A 22,864-nucleotide genomic window follows, 5' to 3' on the forward strand; every position below is an offset into this window, starting at 1 on the left:
TGTTCGCCTGCCCGCCCGTCAGCCAACTCCTCTCCAAGTGCTTCACCGGCACAAGGCGAAGAGACGCTGTCCAAGCGGATTGTCTTTTGTTTAAAGGTTTTGTACGGGGCCCGACAAACTGCAAATACGTAATAAGATCACATTTTTAAACTCCACCACCACCACAAGGAGCTGCGGTGGCTCAAGTGGTTAAGACGCTGAACTGCAGGCTGTGGAAGGTCAGTAGTTCAGCAGTTCGAGACCCGAGTGTGCCGCATGACGGAGTGAGCTCCCGTCTCTAGTTCCAGCTCCTGCCCACCTAGCAGTTCGAAAGCAAGAAATTGCAAGTAGATAAATAGGTACCACTTCAGTGGGAAGGGAACACATGACCACGGAAACGTCTTTGGACAGCGCTGGCTCTTCGGCTTGGAAACGGAGATGAGCACCGCAACCCTAGAGTCGGACTCGACTGGCTTTCGAGCAAGGGAACCTTTACCTTTACCACCACCACAAAAACACAGTCTTAAAACAAGGGATACACAAAGACACAAAAAACAGCATTTAAAGCATCGGGCAGGAAGAAGGGCTCACTGAGGGGATTCCAGACGAAGACGGAAGACGGCAACTGGAGGAGGCAGGCAGATCTCCCTGGGGGAAGGGGTTCCGGAGTTTTGGGGCCAGGACCGAGAAGGCCCTGTCCTGGGGGTCCCACTTGCCTAATCTCAAAAGGCTGGGCCTCCCAAAGCAGTGGAGGCGGGAAACCAATAGAGGATGTGGGGGGAGAGGGTTTTTTTCCCTGGAGCTTGGTCTAGCCTCCACCCCCCATGTCCCCTCTGATTAGGAACAGCAGTTAGGAAAAGTTGGTTGTGACATCGGCAGCCAGTAGACCAATCCTGTCCTCCTGCTTCTCCCTATTTGCATGTGTGAAAATTCCATGGGAAGTTGGGCCCTCTTCCTGGTTTCACACACGCCTGCTTGCTTGTTGGGCATCCCACAAAAGTGGTGACCTTTATAAATGGTTAGGGTCGAAGGAACTTGCACGGGGAGAGGAAACCTCTGTGCTGTATAGCAACTGAGGGAATCTTGTTTCATTTTAGAAATGCATCGCCCGTGTTTCCACATTTCTGTTCCAGGTGGTTTAGCTTGGAATGTCACGGCTCATCAGTCTTTCTCACGCTCTGCTGTTGGCACCTCAGATCCCCATCACTAAATGCATGAAATTGAGGGCGTCTTGTCCCGATGTGCATTGCTTTGTACTCGCATTGGGTTTTTTGTCTGCCGATTCATTGCCCCTTCACCCAGTTTGGACAGGTGTTTCTGGAGATGTCCGTGGGCCCTTTACGTTTTCCTTGCTCCGAACCATTGGGTGTTGTCTGTAGATGCCACTGCCTCAATGTTCTCTCCTCCCACCCCAGTTCCAGGTCATTGATGAATAAATTCAGTTGCTCTGGTCCCAGTGTAGATCCCTGGGGGAGCCCTCCAAAACGCTCCCTTGCTTTCTCTTCTTTTAACCAGTGACCAGTCCATGAAACATTCTCTTACATTGTTAAAAAGCCCTGGGTCAGGCACCGTGTCAAACAATTTGAGAAGGGCCAGGTATGCAGAGTCTACCAGATCTATGTGCTTGTGGACGCCCTTGGAGTTTGCAAAGAGGATGGTGAGGCAGGACTTCCCTTTGCAAAAGCCGTGCTGAGAGTCCTCTTCAGCAAGGCTTGTTCTTCCGTGTGTACAAGTGGGTTGTGTGCTTTTCAACCAATATAGTTTGTCTGCTTCACAGTCCTAAATATGTCTTGTTGGTGATGCACGAATCTGCTCCCAGGGCCGAATGAGGAACACACAGGTGGAGTACAGAGAGTTAGATAAATAACTGTTTATTGCAATACTCAGGAAAATACAGGACTGGATACCTTGGCACCCAGTAACACCAAACTGTATTCTGCCCCAACCAGGAAGGGCAATAAATCTTATACTCCAAATGACATCATAACAGTTTATACAGAAAGAAATCCCTAATGTTGACCCACAAGTACTATCATCAGGGCATCATTTGAGCTGGCACATCTCAATTGGCAAACTCCTGTCGGGATCTTAAGTGTCAATAATTAAGTCTGCTTATCGGGTCCTGGAACAGTGAAAAACCTCGATGAACAGAGAGGCCTCCTTCGGCATCATTTGTCCTACATTGGGATGTTGTGTGCAGGATATCGTGCATAACCTTGTAGCCCGCAGCCACGGAAGGTTTCGAGAGAGTGTCTGCGAGGGGGTTTGTTTCACCGCAGCTGAAGCGGCCCTGAAAGGGTCAGTAGGAAGGGGTGCAAATCCTAGACCAGCCCTGTGGATCATGGGCTCCGGATTTCCAACAGTGCATGTACTAACTTTCCTACATCCCGACGAGTAGAGAACCTGAGTTCAGATCTTTGCCGTCCTTCTCAGCTCTCTCTTGCCGTCACGCATGTTCGAACCCGTCCCTTTTGACACCCGCCCTCTTCTCCACTGCCTTCCAGATCGTCGGCATCATTACCCGGCACAACCTGACCCACGAATACCTGCAGACGAGGCTGCGGCAGCACTTCCAGAGCATCTGACTCCTTCCGGCACCTTTCCTCCCCTCCCCACCTCCTCCTCCTTCCTTTCCCACTGGTCCCCAGAGCCGGCTTGGTGTGCCCTTCACAAAAGCGGACTGGCGATGGCCGGCCGGAAAGCGAAGGCGATGTAGAGGTTCCTGCCCTCGCTGCCCAGTCCTCGGGGCCTCCCTGTCTGTTCTTTGAGGCAGCTGTCGACCTTTTCCAACGAAGCTTTGGAATGATACGCCTGGAACGTTTTCCCGACCCATTCTGTGGGCATACTCTGAGAACGCTCGTCCCCGTGCCGCAGACGGAAGGAGCCCTGTCCTTCTCTTTGCTCCCGGACTTCCCTGCAGAGGCTGCCTTGCCGCAAACCTGGCTCCCTCGGCCTGAGGACTTAAGAACTCATTCCACGTTTTTCTTGATTCCTAACTTAGCCAGTTGCCTCCTGCACAGAGTTAACTTTTTTGAGACGGTTGAGAGAGGGACACACATTCCCCCCCCTTAATGGGGGATTTGGGATTTCCTGGGACTTGCATGTGTGTATGTTTGTGTGTCTCTGTGTTGTATACATTTCTTTCCATTCCACTTACAATTCCATCGTTGGGGAAGCCTTCCAAGCCAGGACCTTAGCTGGTGGCACGTCTCCAGGCCAGGCAGCTGACCTCTCTGAGTTGTACATGGCAAAAATCATGTGTTGGAGAGCAAAATGAACCGTCTTTGGACCACCGTATCTGTGTGCGTGCAATCACTTATTGGGGAAAGAACCCGCCGACTTTTCTCCGAGATACTAAGTATTGCCGTTTGGTGTCCTAAATGAGTTTGGGTGGATGTGGATGTGAGTTCATCAGCACAGCTTTGTGGAGATTTGGACGGGGTCCGACACGCAAGATGCTCAACACCCACAGTGGCTGGACAGATTCTGCATGTGACTCCAGTCGCACCTTGAGAAACAAGATCTTTGGGGTATAAGCTCTCAAGAGTCAGAGCTCTCTTGGTCAGATACAAGTCAGAATGGAGATCTCGAAAGTTTATACCCTGAAAATCTTGCTGGTTTCTTAGGTCCTCCTGTCCTTGAACTGAGTTACTCTACTAAAGACCAGCATGGCTCCCCTCTGAAACTGCTCTCATGACCAAGACTCTGAATACTGAGTGGCCGGAGATCCCCCTCAAAGCTGAGCTTAGAGAGCCAGTTTGGATAGAGAGCCAGTTTGGTGTAGTGGTTAGGAGCGCGGACTTTAATCTGGAAGAGCCGGGTTTTATTCTCCCCGTCTACATGCAGCGAGCTGGGTGACCTTGGGCCAGTCACAAGTTCTCTCAGAGCTGTTCTCTCACGAGCAGTCCTGGAAAGAGCTCTCTTGGCCCCACCTCCCTCACAGGGTGTCTGTTGTGGGGAGGGGAAGGGAGAGGAGTTTGTAAGCCGCTCTGAGACTCCTTTGGGTCGTGAAGGGCCATGGGGTATAGATCCCATCTCTTCTTCTTGCTTCTGCTCGGTTTCTGCCATGTAGGTCTTCTCTCTCTCTCCCTGTCCCCTGAATCCACAGAGAAAATCAGACTGTCGAGCTGAGTGACCCAGGGAGAAGGTCCTGGAGCTGTGCCCCCCCCCCCCTTCCCGGTATCAACCCACCCCTGTGGTCCATTCCACACTGGGGGCATGTGGCAGAGAACTCTTCCGTAATGTGCACGGACGAGGCTGAATTAAAGCTTAATTTCTCATTCAGGAGTCCGCTGTCACATCCATCCTCTCAGTTCCTGGAGAAGGAGAAGGCGCCCTCTGCTTTCTCCCAAGATCCGCTGCTGGGAAAGGTCACCTGCACAAACCACTTTCTTTTGGGGGGTCTCTGCCGCTCTCCATTGACACCCCCCCTTATCCTTCCCTCCCACCCCCTCATCTGGCTCTGTGGGCCTCCCCTCCTGGGTCTGCCCGGCTTGCCCCCCACCCGTCCTCAGCCATCAGGCCGTTGCTGTCTCCAGCCGCCGTCTTGCAAAGCCAGTTTCCGTAGGGAGTTGTGGAGCAGCGCAACATCGAGCTTTGACATGCCCCCTGGATGGAGAGAATAATGTGAAAGTTGCAAATGACACCCGGGTAGGACTGGAATGGTTTCCTCGGGGTGGGGGTGGGGGGCAGCCAGAGAGAGCTGTCCGCGTTGGCTCTGGGGCCCAGGCCAGCTGCAGCCGGTCTGGTGCTTCAAACAGGTCCCACCCTGGCCGGACCTTGAGTGGTTCCAGCAAGCAGCCGCCTCCGTGGGTTTCTGCTTCCATATACATCTCGGGGGAAGCCTGCCTCGAGGCTCGGAAGGGCGGGTGGGGGAGCCACACTTCTGATGGGATTGATAAAGCACAGCGTCAGTTTCGGGCTGGTTCTTTCGAGGACTGGACTAAGGAGGCGAGGGAACGCAACTCAGGGAGAAGGTCCTGGAGCTGTGCCCCCCCCCCTTCCCAGTATCAACCCACCCTGTGGTCCATTCCACACTGGGGGCATGTGGCAGAGAACTCTTCCGTAATGTGCACGGACGAGGCTGAATTAAAGCTTAATTTCTCATTCAGGAGTCCGCTGCCACATGTATGGCACTTGGTTACTTTCCCCAGTTCAGTTCAGATGTTTAGAGGGCTGGCGTGAGATTCATCTTGGTGTCGTGGTTAAGTGCGCGAACTCTAATCTGGGAGAACCGGGTTTGATTCCCCACTTCTCCACTCGCAGCCGCTGGATGACCTTGGGCAAGCCGTAGTTCTGATAAGAGCTGTCCTTGAAAAAGAGCAGTTTCTGTCAGAGCTCTCTCAGCCCCACCTACCTCACAGGGTGTCTGTTGTGGGGAGGGGAAGGGAAAGGAGTCTGTAAGCCGCTCTGAGATGCCTTTGGGTAGTGAAGGGCAGAGTATAAATCCAATCTCCTCCTCCTCCTCTTCTTCTTCTCCTCCTCCTCATTCTTCTCCTCCTCCTCCTTCTTCTCCTTCTCCTTGTTCTTCTCCTTCTTCTCCTTCTTCTCTTTCTCCTTCTCCTTCTCCTTCTCCTTCTCCTTCTCCTTCTCCTTCTCCTTCTCCTTCTCCTTCTCCTTCTCTCTTCCTCCTCTTCTTCTCCTCTTCCTCCTCCTCTTCTTCTCCTCCTCTTCTTCTCCTCCTCTTTCTCCTCCTCCTCACCTCCTCCTCCTCCTCCTCCTTCCTTCTTAGTGCTGTAACATGCCCCACAACCTTTGTGTGAGACTGCATGCCCCAGAGTTCCTTCTGGGACACGGTTGTAAAGGGGAGAGCTGTCTGTCAGCATTTGCTTCCGTGCAACGGAGCCCCTCCTGCCCTGTTTCTTTCCAGGCAGATCCCTCCTGGGTTTGAAGTTCCATATTCCTGGGTCGAATTGGTGAAGTCCCCGACTGGTCCTTGCAACTGGTTGCTGGTCTGGATCCTTGGATGAGAAGAGCGCGCTTGAATAGTTTCCGCACCCAAGGGGGTGTAGGTGTTTGGGCTACTTGAGAGGAACTGTGGACGGCTGGATCGGGACCCTTCTCTGGGCTGGGAGCCAGGGCTACCTGACCTGAACTCTTCCAGCGGGAGGGAGGCACGGCTCCTCAGGGCAGGGAGGAGGATCCAGGTGCGAACACTGGTTGAAACTGGTCCCCGGGCCTGTAGCCGTGTGCTGCAGAATTGCTGGGGAAATTGGAAAGGGGCAAAACAAAGGGCAGCGAGCCTGTCAGGATCTCGTAAAGGCCAGATTAGTATTGGGGGGTGGGGGAGGGGGAAATCAAGGCCAAGCTGCCTGCATTCCTCCCCCCCCCCACCACCAAAAAAAACAGGTCAGACTTGAGTGCACAATTCCTCTTCAGCCTGAGTTGCCAGTTGCATGACCTCACGGACTGTGTTTGCTTCCCTTGGTGTCTTTCAATAAAAGAAACTTGATACAGGTTTTTTGGGGGGGCAGATGGGGGCAAGGGGAGTGCTGGAGGGGAGTCTCTTCATCTGCATGGGTCAGGAGCAATGCTCCCTCTAAGCTGTGGAGTCTTGTGAGCAAAAGTTCTCTGTGAGGTACTGGCATTAAAGTTGTGAGTGAGCGCTTGGGCTGCTCTGGAGCCCTCCTTCCTGAGCTGAGCCAAAAATGTGTGAGCCGGAGGCTAGAAAACTGTGAGCTGGCTCACACTAACTCAGCTTAGAGGGAACACTGGTCAGGAGTGTTTTTTCTGACAAATCTGTCTCTGCTCCCTTTCCAGCGTCAATTTGGATTTTTCTTTTTCCCAAATTTTTATTTATGTTGTTTCACATCATTCGTCACAGATGTATCGCTTACGATAAAGTTGTTACCATTCTTTTGAGTCTATTACATTACTTCTTTTCTAACCGTTTATACAGTCTATTCCATCTTTCTTTAAATATATCATCATCTTTTCCTTGTACAATCGATGGCGATTTGTCCATCTCTGCTGTCCAACAGTTTATGTATCCATTCTTCTCTTGAGGGTATTTTTTCTTGTTTCCAATACTTAGCAAAAACAATTCGAGCTGAAGTTAACATATATGTTATCACACATTGATTTATTTTATTACAGTGATCTGGTAAAATATTTAACATCAATTTGGATTTTTCAAGGGAAGGCAAAACTCCTGCTTTGGTTTCCCATTTCCTCCTTCCCTGCCCGATGGCTGAGGTTTCTGTCTCCCCCTCTCCTTTCACTCATGACTGCTTGACCTCTTCCCGCCCCCCCACTATGGAGGGTGGAGTTTAGCCAGGTGTTAGTGCTTTGAAGCAACCTTGGACATTTCCGGTTAGAGCAGGTCAGCTTTCGGCTTCGCGTTCCTTGTTGACCTGCTGCCTTTGAAAACCTGGCTGGGCGTTCAGAGTCTATCTCTTCCCTCCCCTTGTCTGGAAGATGAGCATGTCTGAAATGGTGGCGCTTTTCTGCTCATTGCTGGTTTGCATCTTTTGTCCAGCCTGTTGTGTTGGCTTGCGGGGTGGGGGGGGGGGCAACGCTCCCTCTAAGCTGTGGAGTCTTGTGAGCAAAAAATCCACTTTGTGAGCTCCTGGCATTAAAGTTGTGAGCGAGCAATTTAAACAGGTTTGCTCTGGAGCCCTCCTTCCTGAGTTGAGACAAGAATGTGTGAGCCGGAGGCTAAAAAACTGTGAGCTGGCTCACACTCAGCTTAGAGGGAACAGTGGTGGAGAGGGGTGTGAATATCTGCCCGTATCCCTGTTGATTTCCTTTCCCCTGGCAGTTTCCTGGCACAAGAGAGGCAGGCCTGCAAATTCGACTGTGGGTGCGGGCGGCTTGGATCATACGTTTGGGGCCAGAAAGAAAAGGGGGGGACCTGGGGGGGGGGGGGGGGGCAAGATGGAGAGTGTCAGGAAGGCCTGTTTGTGTGATTTGTGAGATGTGGAACCAATTACGGTCCGGCTCAGGAACCTTTTGAGCGCCAAGATTCCTGGCATCCAGCCGGCAATCAAATAGTTCTCCTTTATTAAACGCGAAGTGTCAGTTGCTGCTTGTCTCTGAAGATGAGTAACACTTTCCACTCTTCCCTCTCTCCGGCTTGTTAGTCGAGAGGCAGCCGGCGCCCCGCATCTGTGGCAGAAACATGTCAGTGTCTTTTCCTTGGCTGCCTCCTCCTCATCTGTCTCCTACAGAGTCAAGGTAGAGCTGCCGCCGTGACAGTCCCGGTGGAAGAGGCTGCATATCGGAGGGGCTTTATAGGAGAAGGTGGGGTGCACAGGAGAAGCCTGCTGCACGTAACAGCATCCCACCTGAAGCATCAGAAAGACTTGGCCTCCACTTCTCGCAGAACTATAAACTGGCTCACTGTTTGCTTGGGGGGGGGAGTTGGAGAGTTCCTTGCTCCTCAGCGACATGTTTATGAGGTCAAAGCAGTCTCTCAGGACCCGTGGAAGGGGAGGGAGTCCTGATGTGCATGTTATACCGCCCCCCAAGATATTAGCATATAGAGGATTGCTTCCTTGCCTGCTCTATACAAGCTCGGGACCTCCTCTGGCTCTTCCTAAGAGCCAGTTTGGTGCAGTGGTTAAGTGCACGGACTCTAATCTGGGAGAACCGGGTTTGATCCCCTCCACTTGCAGCTGCTGGATGACCTTGGGCAAGCCGTGGTTCTGACAAGAGCTGTCCTTAAAAAAGAGCCATTTCTGTCAGAGCTCTCCCAGCCTCACCTACCTCACAGGGTGTGTCTGTTGTGGGGAGGGGAAGGGAGAGGAGATTGTAAGCTGCTCTGAGACTCCTTTGGGTAGTGAAGGGTGGGGTATAAATTCAATCTCCTCCTCCTTCTTCTTCTCCTTCTCCGTCTCCTCCTTCTCCTCCTCCTTTCCTCCTCCTCCTTCTCTTCCTTCTCATTCTCATTCTCCTCCTCCTCTTCCTTCTCCTCCTCCTCCTCCTTCTCTTTCTCCTCCTCCTCTTCTTCTCCTTTTCCTCCTCCTTCTCCTTCTTCTTCTCCTCCTCCTCCTTTCTTGCCATCCAGTTCCCCATTTCTGCCAACAGGTACCCTGTCTGGCTTCAGACCCTACCAGAGTTCCTCTGGATTTCTTCTCTTCCTCAAGAGGATGCACGCCCATGTGCAACAATGCACTCAGTGCCCATCTCAGTGGTGAGGGGCATGAGGGGGGGAGGGCTTGCTTGATCGTATCCTCCAGTCTCTCATGCGGTGTGAACAGGTTTGGCCGAGACAAAACCCCCAACGCGCTCTCTGCCCCCACCTTCCCCCATCCACAAGCTGTTCCAAGGACAGCCGCCTCTCCCTCCTTTTTCCCTGTTCAATCTTGTTTTTGTTTGGAACGCACTCGTTTTTAGATTCCCCCCCCCCCCACTGCAACAGGTTAAAGAAGGTAATTCTGTGATCCACATCAGCTGATACGCGTCAACTTTGTTTGTTTTTAAATCCCACGTAAGTAATGATTTCTTCTGTGCATCAGTTACCTGAGTTGTATAACCGTGACCTGTCTTAAAAATAAATTATTCTGTGTCTTCGTGACTGCTGGTGGTTTCCCCTTCCCCGCAAATAGCCTGCATTTTGGATTAGGTTCTCCTAGCCTGAGCCGAAATTTTGTGTTATGTGGATTTGCAAGTCTTCCAACAGATGAAGAGCTCTGCTGTGTCAACTCTGTGGCCAGGTAGCTGTTTCTCAGAAGCCCTGCCCTTTTTTGTCCCCACCATGTAGCACTTAGAGGCGTGCCGCTTCTGGACATGGGAGCTCTTTCCAGCTATCATGGCTACTACACTTGAACAAAAGCAGGGGTCATTTCATAGAAAAAGAGGCGCAGGGGCTCATTAGCATAACTTATTTGCATATGCCACACCCCCTGATGTCACCAGAAGTGTGTCAGAAGGCAACACCCACCGCTTAGGTGCCACTGGACTGTTTTGGATTGCTAGCTACTGGGGGGGGGAGAACGTGCAGATCTGTCCTCGCAGAGGAGGGAGAGCTTGTACCTGAATAAAACTCGGTCTTAAAGGTGCCACTGGACTGTTTTGGACCCAGGTGGGGGGGGCCTCTGCAACTTACCTGGCTGCTTCTTGCTCTGACTGAGGGCTGCTGGGAGCAGGGGGCGGGGCTTGTTGCCAGAGGAGCTCTGCTCCTGTGTGCTCCTGCAGGAAATGACCCCTGAACATAGGAGCGTAAGAACATAAGAGAAGCCAATGTTGGATCAGGCCAGTGGCCCATCTAGTCCAACACTCTGTCACACAGTGGCCAAAAATACCAGGTGCCATCAGGAGGTCCAGCAGTGGGGTCAAGATACTAGAAGCCCTCCCACTGTTGTCCCCCCCCCCCAAGCACCAAGAGTACAGAGCATCACTTGCCCCGGACCGAGAGTTCCCATCTATACCTTGTGGCCAATAGCCACTGATGGACCTCTGCTCCAGATGTTTATCTAGTTCCCTCTTGAAGCTGCCCATGCTTCTAGCCGCCGCCACCTCCTGTGGCAGTGAATTCCATGTGTTAATTCCTTTTTGGGTGAAGAAGGACTTTCTTTTATCCATTTTAACCCGACTGCTCAGCAATTTCATGGAGTGCCCACAAGTTCTGCATGCCCATCTCATTCAAGGTGTATGCCTATTTGTGAGCCACCCTGAGGCCGCGTCGTGGGGCGGGCGGGCTATAAATTAAAATTATAAATAAATAAATAAATAAATAAAAAGGCATAGGAGTGGGGCTCGGGGGGACAGGAGGTGTTGTATTCTCAGATGTTGTGATTTTAAAAGTCCAAATTTGTTTCTGGACAAAATACTCTGTTTGGCTACCAAGGAGGAATTGGGGTGGGGGGAGGGCTATGCAGAGCCAGTAGCAACCGAAGATTCAGATTTCACAGCAGGCTCCATACCTGTGATTTTGAAAAGGAGGGTTTTGTTGCTGTCATTTTGTTTTTAATGAGCTGGGTTTCTCCTGATGCTGAACTGGTTATGTAGTTACGAGGCAGGGTTAGCCTGTATGTATTCCTGAATACAGGAGTCACTTTGCAGTAAGTAAAGGTAAAGGTTTCCCTTGCTTGAAAGCCAGTCGAATCTGACCCTAGGGAGTGGTGCTCACCTCCATTTCCAAGCCGAAGAGCCAGCACTGTCCGAAGACATTTCCATGGTCATGTGGCCGGCATGACTAGATGCCAAGGTACATGGAATGCTGTTACCTCCCCACCAAAGGGGTACCTATTTATCTACTTGCAATCTCTTGCTTTCAAACTGCTAGGTTGGCAGGAGCTGGGGCCAGAGATGGGCGCTCACTCCGTCATGAGGCACACTTGGGTCTCGAACTGCCGAACTACCGACCTTCCGGTCTGCAATAGGGAGGCGGAAAGAAATATAACAATATTTCTTTCCCTGTCTCCTCAATCCATCATGCCTGGTCTTCAACAGCTTCCCCCCCCTCCCACATCAAGTCACAGGCAACTAATAATAAACCTGTAGGGTTTTCAAGGCAAGCGGTGAACAGGGTGGTTTGCCATTGGTTGCCTCTGCATAGCACAAGATGGGTAGCCATGTTAGTCTGTCTGTAGCAGAAGAAAAGAGCAGGGCTTTTTTTGGGCAGGAACGCACAGGAACGGAGTTCCGGCTGGCTCCCAAGTTGGCCACACCCAGCAGGAACTCATTAACATAACAGGCCACACCCAACAGCAGAAACTCATTAGGATTGGCTACATTAGGGGTGTGTGGCCTAACATGCAAAGGGTTCCCGCTACAAAAAAAGCCCTGGAACCGTTTCGACAACAAGGTAAACAAAATAAGAAGCAAAAGGTGGGTGTGGCTGGATGACCACACTTCTGGCAACATAGGGGGTGTGGCCTAATGTGTTAATATGATGTGATATCAGGGGTGTGGCCTAATATGCTAATGAGTTTCTGCTCTTGGGTGTGGCCTATTATGCTAATGAGTTCCTGCTGTTGGGTGTGGCCTATTATGCTAACGAGTTCCTGCTGGGCTTTTTCTACAAAAAAAGCCCTGGAAAAGAGTAAGAGTCCAGCAGCATCTGAAAGACTAGCAACATTTGTGGCAGGAAAGGAGCTTTCGTGAAGCAGAGAGCCGTGACTCACGAAAGCTCATCCCCTTCCACAAATTTTGTTAGTCTTTCAGGTGCTCCTGGACTCTTGCTCTTTTCTACTGCCTCTGCATAGCAACCCTGGACTTCCTTGGTGGTCTCCCTTCCAGTACTGACTAGGGCTGACCCTGCTTAGTTTCTGAGATCTGATGAGATCGAGCTAGCCTGGGTTATCCAGGCCAGGGGGGCTCAATAGCTTTAAAGGTTTCCCTTGCTCGAAAGCCAGTCGAATCCGACCTCTAGGGGGCGGTGCCCGTCTCCCTTTCCAAGCTGAAGAGCCAGCGCTGTCCGAATACTAATTTGTACTCTTGGTGCTTGGGGGAGGGGGCAACAGTGGGAGGGCTCCTAGTGTCCTGGCCCTACTGCTGGATCTCCTGATGACCCCTGGTATTTCTGACCTCTGTGTGACACAGAGTGTTGGACTGGATGGGCCATTGGCCTGATACAACATTGGCTTCTCTTATGTTCTTATGTTCTTATAGAAGAAAGAAAGAAAGAAAGAAAGAAAGAAAGAAAGAAAGAAAGAAAGAAAGAAAGAAAGAAAGAAAGAAAGAAAGAAAGAAAGAAAGAAAGAAACTCTCAGGCTAGGGCAAGTGATGCTGTGTATTCTTGGTGCTGAGAGGGGGCAACAGTGGGAGGGCTTCTAGTGTCTTGGCCCCACTGCTGGGCCTCCTGATGGCACCTGGTATTTTTGGCCACTGTGTGACAGAGTGTTGGACTGGGTGGGCCATTGGCCTGATCCAACATTTGGCTTCTCTTATGTAGATAGGTAGATAGGTAGATAGCTAGATAGAAACTCTCAGATAGAAACTCTCAGGCTGGGGCAAGGGATGCTCTGTCTTCTTGGTGCTTGGGGGGGGAGAAGCATTGGCTTCTCTTATGTCCTTATCCTTACATAGTATTGATTTCTCAGATGCCTCAGTTCTACGCAAATCCTTGGTGGGGGGGACTTGGGCATCCTCTTGTTCATCTCCTCCCACCTGGTCTCTCCCAGAGCAGAAAATGGGAGTGAGAGAGTGAGAGAGTGGCCAAGAACCTCTTTCGCTGATTCTTAGACTCCCGGCAGAGAGTGAAACGGAGCCTGAATTAGCTTTCATGCTTCACAGGTGGTCCTGGCTCTGTCCTTGGTGCTGAAAGCTCTTGCAGGCCAGGAACTCCAGCATGGAGGAGGGGTTCTCACTGTGCAGTGAAGGAAACGGAACTCTCTTTTCCAACTAGTTCGACATCAAGCTTCACTGAGAGCAGCATGCCGATCCATTATTTGTTCGTCAAGGAAGCGGAGTGTCTCTTTTAGCGGGGCAGGTTGCTAGCAAAGGTCCTTGATCAGGCACAGGGGGCTTGGAAGTTGATTGTTTTTTTTTGAGACTCCTTTGGGCAGTGAAGGGCAGGGTCTAAACCCAATCTCCTCTTCTTTGCTTTTATTTGCAGTTCAAATGGCATGTAGACAAACTGTTGGGCTATTGACACCTCTGTTGTATGGATAACATACAGTAGGGGTGGATTCACAGGCAAGGGTGAAACATCCTTCGTAGTTCCAGGAACAAGAAAACAGCTTCCAGATCAAAAATGGCAGATCGTATCTGTACACGGAAGAAGCATGGGCCAGTCTGTGCTTGTAATGTTTGTGTTCGGCCCAGAGAAACTGCATCTCTGCACGAGTCTCTGCTCTGTGCTTCCTGTCTGCCAATTGGAAGGCCAAGCTGGAAGGGAGAGACATGTGCTAATAGGTGACTCTATCGATAATGCTCATTAACTCTGGCTAAGTGGTGACCCTGCAGGTTGGCCGTGACCCTGTTTGTGCTGTGCTGTTGTTCATCCCTGCTGTTCAGGAGGCTCACACGGTGTCCCCCCCCCCCTGGCAATGGCCAGCACCCCCTTTTCCCAAGGATTTTGCATCTCATCTTTCTTTGAAGAGGAAAGCTGTGAAGATTGTGCACTGGACAAGGGGTTGTTGTCTTCGTTCTCTGAGCAGGGTGCCCTGGTGGTAAGTGAGCTGAATGGGTCGTGGATGGACCCGGCCACAGATGACTGGACCTGGCACCAGGTCTGTTTTCCAAACTTTGAGTCCCTCCCAGTCACTTGCGGGGGTGGGGGAGGCCTTGAGTATAGTAGGTGGGGGGGTCTCTGTTCCTTTAACAGTCAAGACCAGAAGTCCAAGCTTTGGATATTTCTCCTGGTCTTGCCCCTCCCAAGTCATCTTATTGTCTTCCCGTTATGGGGGCTGATATTGTCTCTTTGGGGTCCTTTTTTGGTTTTTTTTTTTAAATTTCAAGTCCCTAAAAAGTTGAGCAAGAATGGGATGGATGAGCTTGCCGGATGCAATTCTTGATGCCCTGATTTCCCGCGTCTAGAGCCTTTCCCCTCTGGCTGTCTCAAAAACGTGACTGGTTTGGTTTGTTGTGTGTGATGGGCACAAAACTGGGTCTCTTGCTGTGCTTTGGCCTGAAGTGACAGCTGACAGGAGTCAGGGCCTTGGGCAAAAGGGAGCGGATATGGATGTTCCCTCAGCGGGAGCGAATTCTCAGGGGTTGGGCTCCGGATTGCGTAATGCTCTCAGAGCTCTGAGGAAATGACCCCTTCAGACGAGGAGGCAGGAGTGTGTGTGTAGGCATGAAGAAACGGTGTTTTCCAGTTTTGAGAGGAAGCAGTCAGAGAGAGGCGATGTGGGCAGCAGAGCCTTTCTCTTGTAGGGTCGGATACCAGGGCAGCAGATGCTTTTTGAAGCAGAAAAGAGCAAGAATCTATTAGCACCTTGAAGACTCAGACAATTTATGGTGCGGGAAAAGGCCTCCACTAGATCTCCACAAAGCTGTATTGTCTGTGTGGGCTCAGTGGGGCAGAAGTGTAATCCTTGAAAGGACAGATTCCTTTCCACAGATTTTGTAAGTCTTCAAGGTGCTACTGTGCTCTTTTGAGATGAAAGTGGGCTCTGTGAATCTGAGGTGTCTGTAAGGTTTGTTTTATATCCATGCACGTGAGTAGAGGCCAGATAGGATGGCCAGGCTAAGCCGGCAGTTCTCTCAGAATTATACCCGATCCCCCAGACTACAGAGATTATATCCACTGGAGGAAATGGCTGCTTTAGAGTGTGGACTCCACAGTGTTATATCCCGCTGAGGTCTTTTCCCTCCCCAAACCCTGCCCTCCCCAGGATCCGCACACACACCCCAAAATCTCCAGGTGTTTCCTAAATAGCACTGAATTGTGCTCGACCTCTGTAGTTGTAAGTGAAGCGAAAATAAACACTGAGAGAGTATATAAACTCAGTGCCTGTTAATAGTATTGTTTGTAGCCTTCCCCTTATATAGCTGCCTGGCACCAGTACTCAGAGATTGACTGCCTCTGAATGTGGAGGTTCCCTTTAGTCACCGTGGCTAGTAGAAACTGATAGACCTGTCCTCTATTTCTTTTAAGCCAACGGAAGGGAATTGTATACGTGTGGGGGAGGGAGAATGAACCCAACATGAGGAAAAGAGCAAATGTGTTTTTATTTCAAGCATAGTGCTAACAGTAACAACGGTTCTTAGAAAAGGGGGGAAACAACAAAACACCCAGCCAAATGAAAGAGGTCAAATAAATTAAGAATAAATAAATAAATAGGCCGAACATTCCGGAGGCTTAGCAAGCAAACGTTGATAGGAGCATCTTCAGAAATCTGCACGTTGTAGAATGTGGAATCCCTGTTTTCGGAAGAGGGAGCCCGGGGCCAGGTTCAGTTCCTTCTGGTTCCTGCAGGCAGACAGTGAAAGAAACCAAAGTCAGTGAAAAAGGTTGAGAGAGAGAGAGACTGAGACTCTGTCTCCTGGCCAGGCTGTAGTTAGCACTTTATGGAGCTTTTACAGGCCCCAGTAGAAAGGGGCCTGTTGGATGTTACAAGTTAGAACACTTCTATTTCAGTATTTACTGGGTTAATACTGTTTACTAAATCACATGTTTGTTTGTGACCAATGTGTTTAGAGAGCTAGAAAGCCCGGCAACTTCAGATCTAGTCTGTTGTTGTGATTGGAGGCTTGAGTGGCTAGTATTTAGCATTTTATAACTCTTTGTCCTGAACAAGAAGAAGCTACAGTCTCGTTCCGACTCCATTAGACCTAAGTCAGCTATCTAGCTGTGAGGATGTAGAAAATATAGCTCTTTGTTATTTTTTCATCCCGTATACCCTTACCCATGTTAGGTTGTAGTAAACTTTTTATATTTTAAACACACCATGGACTCTGACTCTTTAATACTCTGCTTACTCTGCTAATTAACTTTAAGATTAAGAATACCAAAACCCAATAGGGCCCTTGCTTGGCAATCTAAATACATGCACTTTAAGATGGAACCATTTTCTGAAGAAACGGCAATTCCGTACAACTAGTGGTTTGCAGTGTTCTATGACCACCTGTGAGCAATCAGGCACCCTGATTTCTTTCCTCGCTGCTCTTTGGACTGGGCCAGCAAGGTACCTGGTGCTGTTCAGAGGGCATGGAGGGAAAGGCCTCCGCCCCGAGGAGCTTGCAGTCGCCAACGTACCATGCGGTAGGGGCGAGAAAAGGGGGGAAAGGCCGTGAATACGTTTCAGTTGCACCTTCCCAGCCTTTGTTTCAGGGGAGTTTTTAAAGTGGGGGGGGGGGACAGGACTAAGGCGGGATGTGCGAGAGGTTTATAAAGTTATGTAAGACAGGGAGAGAGATGGCCCTGACTGGATCACCCAGGCTAGTGCCATTTCATCAGATCTCGGAAGCTCAGCAGGGTCAGCCCTGGTCAGTACTTGGATAGGAGACCACCAAGGAAGCCCAGGGTTGCTACGCAGGGGCAGGCAAGGGCAAAACCCGCCTCTGCTCGTCTCTTGACCCTGCCTTGACAACTCTACGGGGTCACCATACGTTGGCTGTGACTTGGTGACCCCTTTCCACCGCCATGGAGAGAGATACGTTGGGCTCTCCTGTGTGTCCTCCCCTCCCCAGCAGCTTAGGTGGTGTTTCGGGACAACCAGAACGGAGCGGTGCAGAAACAGAAGGGGTCGTTTATACAGAGCAGCAGCTAGGTCCAGACCCAATGGCACTCTGGAGCCCAGCAAGATTCTTTTGTGTATACGCTTCCAACACTCCCTTTCTCAGACCTGATGGCCCAGGAAACCTTGCTGGCCTCTAAGGTGCTAACAGGACTCCGATCCCGGCTACTCCAGTTTGGTGTCGTGGTTAAGTGCGCAGACTCTAATCTAGGAAAACTGGGTTTGATTCCCCACTCCTCCACATGCACCTGCTGGATGACCTCGGGCAAGCCGTAGTTCTGATAAGAGCTGTTCTTGAAAAAGAGCCGTTTCTGTCAAGAGCTCTTTCAGCCCCACCTCCCTCACAGGGTGTCTGTTGTGGGGAGGGGGGAGGGAAAGGAGTCTGTAAGCCGCTCTGAGACACCTTTGGGTAGTGAAGGGCGGGGTATAAATCCAATCTCTTCTTCTTCTTCTACTCTCTCACGGGCTTTCCACTGAGAACGGGTCATCCCTGCACGCACGAAGCATGTGTTGTCGTCCCCCCCCCTTTTAATTCAGAGCAATAAATCTGGCTCAGCTACCCAAGGTCTGTGAGGTGCTTCTGTCTGGTGACACCAGAGGGGTCGGTTTACCTTTACATCCCATTCCGCTCATGGACCCGATCCTGTCCAGCCTCCTTCCGAAGCAGCCGGACTCCCTCAGGCTCTTTGGGGCCTGCAGCCCCCTCAGGTGCTTGAGCCAGGAGCTCCTGTAGGAGGGGAGGGGGGCAGGCTCGGCCCGGGCTTCCAGCTGGAGGTCGATGCTGTCCTCCGAGGCCTCCGCCTGGCCCTCCCGCTGGCCTTGGGGCTCCTCGAAGTCCGCCTCCGTCTGCAGATCCTCCATCAAGGCCACTTTTTCCTCCAGCCTCTCCAGAAGCGCCTAGATGGGAAAGATTTTAGTCTGTAAGTCCTGTTGCCCCATGGATTCCTTCCAAGCCCTGCTCTTCCCCCAAGGGCAGTGCTCCTCTGAGTTGGTGTGAGCTAGCTCACAGATTTTTAGCCTCCAGCTCACACATTTTTGTCTCAGCTCAGGAAGGTGGGCTCCAGAGCAAACTAATTTATGCAGCAGGCAAATCGCTGGCTCACAACTTTAATGCCAGGAGCTTACAAAGTGGAATTTTTGCTCACAAGACTCCACGGCTTGGAGGGAGCGTTGCCCAAGGGGTCTGTTACTTTAATGTTTTTCACTGAGCTTTTACAAATCCCAGAGGGTGCATTTTCCCCTGGTGTGCAGACACAATGATAGGGGGGAAGCCACGCTTGATGGATTTCTATACCATACTATGTTCCCACTCCTGCTGGAATGAAGTATGTCTGGTTTTTATTTTTATTTTGCATTTAAAATGTTTACGTGCCGCAACTATGGGCATCAGAACTCCCAAGGCGGTGGCCAGTAACAATTAAAACTGCAATCAATCGTCTTGGGTTTTTTTTGCTGTCGAGTCACAGCCGACTTATTTATTTTTATTTATTTATTTTAGCTTTTACCCCGCCCCCCCTGCTACAGCAGGCTCCGGGCGGCTCACATCATTATTGCAGGTAAAACCATTTCTCAGGTAAGGTTACAATAAATCTAGCCTCTCCAGCCTAGGCCGGAAGGGCAGGATAAAAGTCAATAAAATAAAAATAAATAAATAAAACAAATTAAGTTTAGAATAATACATAAAGTGCTAGCAATTACATGTACCACGGCGGGAGTCCACAGTTAGTGCACGGTCTGGGTTGTTATCAGCGAGGCACAGGCTATTCAGTGATAGTAATGATTTTATCAGGGGTCGTTTCGTAGAAAAAGAGGTGCAGGAGCTCATTAGCATAACTCATTCGCATAACTTATTTGCATATGCCACACCCCCTGACCAGTGTTCCCTCTAAGCTGAGTTCATGTGAGCTAGCTCACAGTCTTTTGGCCTCCAGCTCACAGTTTTTTGTCTCCACTCAGGGAGGAGGGCTCCAAAGCAAACTAATTTATGCAGGAGCCAAATTGCTTGCTCGCAATTTTAATGCCAGTAGCTCACAAAGGAGAATTTTTGCTCACAAGACTCCACAGCTTGGAGGGAGCACTGCCCCTGATATCACCGGAAGTGTGTCAGAAGGCAACACCCACCACTCAGGCTCCAGTGGACTGTTTTGGATTGCTAGCTATGCGGGGGTCAGGGGAACATGCAGATCTGTCCTCACAGAGGAGGGAGAGCTTGTACCTGAATAAAACTTGGTCTTAAAGGTGCCACTGGACTGTTTTGGACCAGGGGCCGGGGGGGTGTCTATTATTATTCGCCCCCTGGGCTCTTTACTGCCGGAGAGCCACTCCTGTGCGCTCCTGCAGGAAATGACCCCTGGATGTTATGATGTTATTAATATTGGTGGTGTTGGGGCCAGGGCCTCAGATGGTTATGGCAGACTTATGGCAACCCCATGGGGTTTTCAAGGCAAGAGGTGTTCAGAGGCGGTTCTGCTGTTGCCTGCCCCTGCGTAGCAGCCCTGGGCTTCCTTGGTGGATTTCCATCCAAGTACTACGCAGGGCTGACCCTGCTGAGCTTCCAAGATCTGACCAGATTGGGCCAGCCTGGGCTTCAATACACACCAGTAAAACCAGCAGAATGAATTACCCTTCTCATAAAAACAGCAAGGGGGAAATAAAATCCAAAGGCAAGAGGGCGGGGCTAAATATGATTTGTCAGCATTTCCCCCCTCCTTTCTCCCTCCCCTTTGTTGCTTCCCTGAAGTAAAATTTTAGGTTGCAGCTTCCTCAAAGCGGGGCAGAGACCTTCTTTCCTGGCCAGTCCCGTGCATGTTGACAGCATTTCTGTAGCAAGAGGAGAGGAGACTGCCCAGTGGGACACGCACACCCTCTCAACCTCAGCTCCAAAATCTGCCCTGGCACTTTCCTTCTGCATACATTTTGCACCCGCTGGATGACCTTGGGCAAGCCTTATTTCTGGCACAGCCGTTCTTGGAAAAAAGAGCAGTTTCTGTCAGAGCTCTCTCAGCCCCACCTGCCTCACAGGGTGTCTAGTGTGGGGAGGGGAAGGGGAAGGAGTTTGTAAGCCGCTCTGAGACTCCCTTGGGTAGCGAAGGGCGGGGGTATAAATCCAATCTCTTCTCTTCTTCTCTTTCTCTCCTTGATGCCCCAAGTTAGCACCAAAACGGGGCTGGGTCCATGGCCATACGGCAATAGCTTTTTTGCTACAAGTTTTAATTTACGGGGCCAAATTCCTCTGACACCTCATCTGGTCACTTCTGGTGACCATTCCTGCCCTTGTGCATTTCAAACACCCTTCTATTTTATTCCTTGTGGGGTTCTCTCCCCCTTGCTTTTTTTTAAAAAAACCTCTTTTAGCGATGACAGTTGCTGGGCTAACGGCTTCTTCCCACCTTTTTAGTTGCTGGCTTTGATTGAATCTTTACTGGATTTGGGGGGTTATTTTTGGCAGTCTTGTCAACTCCTCATTGATGGTTTGGTAGGGATTTTTCAGAGCAAGAGTCCTGCTTGAAGGTTCCAGTCCCCTCTAACAGGGCACCTGTTCACCTTGCAGAGGGGCTATGACTCAGCAGCAGAGTCCCCCTGCCTTGCCTGCGGGAGGTCCGGACTCAGTCCCTGGGGTCTCCCATGAAAAGAGGTTGGGAGAGACAGTCTGTGCTGGACCCCCCGGGTCTCCGTCAGCCAGAGTAGGCCCAACTGAGCTGGATGGGCCTGACCCCCAGAGGTCCGTGTCTTCACAGGCTCATCCCAGCCTTTGCTGTGACCAGGATGATGGGGACGTTTCCCCCATGGCCGCTTTCTCCCTGCCAGTGACGGGCAAGTCACCCTCCTAACAGGACCGGCCATGTTTGGCTGCCCTGGTAGAGCTCGGACACGCCGAGCAAGCAGAGGCTGGCCGCAGGCTGGGCCAGTAGCCGTTGCCTCTTCCGGCCTGTGGCCACTGCTGCCTGCCAAGGAACGTTTGCTTTATTCACGGCTACCGTAAAAGGTAAAGAAGGTCCGGGGAGAATGCAGCTGCTGGAAGTCAACCTGGACTGGAGGTGCAGCTGTAAGCCATTCCTCCACATCACGTTGCCTAAGCGCAACTCCTTTGCTTTGCCGCGTGGCGCCGATCATGGGTGCCCTCGGCAAGTCGGTGGTGCCAATGCACTTTCCAGATCTGTGTGTCCCCCCCGCCCCCTTCTTTAAGACCAAGGTTATTCCACAGTTCAGAAAAGGCTCTCTCCAGCTTCCTCTTCTTCAGCACATTTGTCTCTTTGTCTGTTTCTCTCAAAGATAAGAACCGTGCTTTTAAAATAGACGCAGGCTCTACTACTGGGGCTCAGAGCCCTGTCTGGGCCATCACCCTGTCTCTAGGCATTGCTCGACCACTGCCCCTCTCCCGGTCCGAGTATCTGACTTTCTAAGTTACACTGGCATGTGAGAGCCAGTTTGGTGTAGTGGTTAAGTGCGCGGACTCTAATCTGGGAGCACCGGGTTTGATTCCCCACTCCTCCACTTGCACCTGGCTGGATGACCTTGGGCAAGCCATAGTTCTATCAGAGCCATTCTTGAAAAAGAGCAGTTTCTGTCACTCAGCCCTGCCTACCTCCCAGGGTGTCTGTTGTGGGGAGGGGAAGGGAAAAGGAGTTTGTAAGCCACTCTGAGACTCCTTTGGGTAGTGAAGGGCGGGGTATAAATCCAATCTCTTCTTCTTCACTGCCTTTTTTCATGGAGGCTCCATGAATTCTATCTAATCCATTGTTTTAAAAATCGCCTAAACGAAGGCCTGTCATATTCTTTGGCAGGGGACTGATTAGCTAATAAAGTGAAATAAGATAGCTTAAACCAACTGTAACTTAAGAATGAAAACCCAGCACCGGACCAGTGTTCCCTCTAAGCTGAGTTAGTGTGAGCTAGCTCACGTTTTTTTAGCCTCCAGCTCATACATTTTTTGTCTTAACTCAGGAAGGAGGGCTCCAAAGCAAACTAATGTATGCAGCAGCCAAATTGCTCTCTCAGAACTTTAATGCCAGTAGCTCACAAAGTAGGATTCTTGCTCACAAGACTCCACAGCTTACCGGGAGCATTGGACCGGACCCTAGGGCCAGCTGGTGTAGCACCCTCTTTCCAGCAGTGGTCAGCTGGATTCTTTTATGGAACCCACAAGGAAAGCAGCTCTTCCCTGCTGCGTTTGCCACAGCAACGGCAATTCAAAGATAGGCTGCCTCTGGACATGGAGGTTCCACTTAGCGATCCTGGCTAATGGCTTACGGAAAGACCAGTCTTTTAAAAATCCATGGCCGCTGTGTCAGGGCAGTGAACTACCACTGAGCCTGCCCGCTGTTGAGCCTGCCTTTACCGACCCCCAGCCCCTTACCTCCATGCTGGCTAGTTCTTTGGCGGGACTGAGGCTGTCGACGGGGTGGGCCGTGGAGCGCTGGAAGCCAAAGAGAAGCAGCAGGCAGCAGCTGAGAAGCGAGGTCCCGGTCATGTCTATGCTGTCGGGTACGCCGGGGATAGAGCGAGAAGGCTGTGAAGAGCAGATGTCCTCTAGGATGGGTCTCTTGGCTGTGTTCGTTCCCCGGTCCTGTGCTCTCCCCTTTCCCCTCGGCCGGTCTTATATACCCTCGAGGTGCGATCCCTGCTTCCTTAGGTTATCGGCCGGATTATCTGGGGCACATTCCAGTCCCGGCGTTGGCATGTGGCTCCTCGGAGAGAAGATTCCCTTTATTAGGTGTCATTAGCAGCTGCTCCAGAGGCATGCGAGTCACAAGCCAGTGATTTCATACTGCCTGCCCTCTCCGCTGATACCGGGCGTGGAGATTACACGCTCTCCG

The 22,864-nt window shown here is 51.0% G+C and overlaps 2 protein-coding genes across 2 annotated transcripts in view; one reads left to right on the top strand and one right to left on the bottom strand.

Annotated features, from left to right (window-relative positions):
• CLCN6 (chloride channel, voltage-sensitive 6) overlaps positions 1–3,268 on the top strand; it is a 31,332-nt gene extending 28,064 nt beyond the window's left edge. Inside the window, exons 22-23 of the mRNA XM_015412546.1 lie at positions 1,495–1,636; positions 2,484–3,268. Of these exons, the coding sequence (XP_015268032.1) occupies positions 1,495–1,636; positions 2,484–2,564 (223 nt within the window). The 3' untranslated portion in view covers positions 2,565–3,268. The remainder of the gene's footprint in view (positions 1–1,494; positions 1,637–2,483) is intronic.
• LOC107111569 (natriuretic peptides A-like) lies at positions 2,647–22,518 on the bottom strand. Its single transcript, XM_015412548.1, has 3 exons — positions 22,405–22,518; positions 17,660–17,945; positions 2,647–2,918 (listed from the first exon to the last, which is right to left on the bottom strand). Exons 1-3 carry the CDS (start codon positions 22,516–22,518, stop codon positions 2,647–2,649), a joined length of 672 nt encoding a protein of 223 aa, XP_015268034.1.
• Positions 22,519–22,864: the final 346 nt, after the last annotated feature.

Source organism: Gekko japonicus, unplaced genomic scaffold, assembly GCF_001447785.1.
Source record: "Gekko japonicus isolate JY-2015 unplaced genomic scaffold, Gekko_japonicus_V1.1 scaffold131, whole genome shotgun sequence".
In the NCBI taxonomy this organism is placed as follows: domain Eukaryota; kingdom Metazoa; phylum Chordata; class Lepidosauria; order Squamata; family Gekkonidae; genus Gekko; species Gekko japonicus.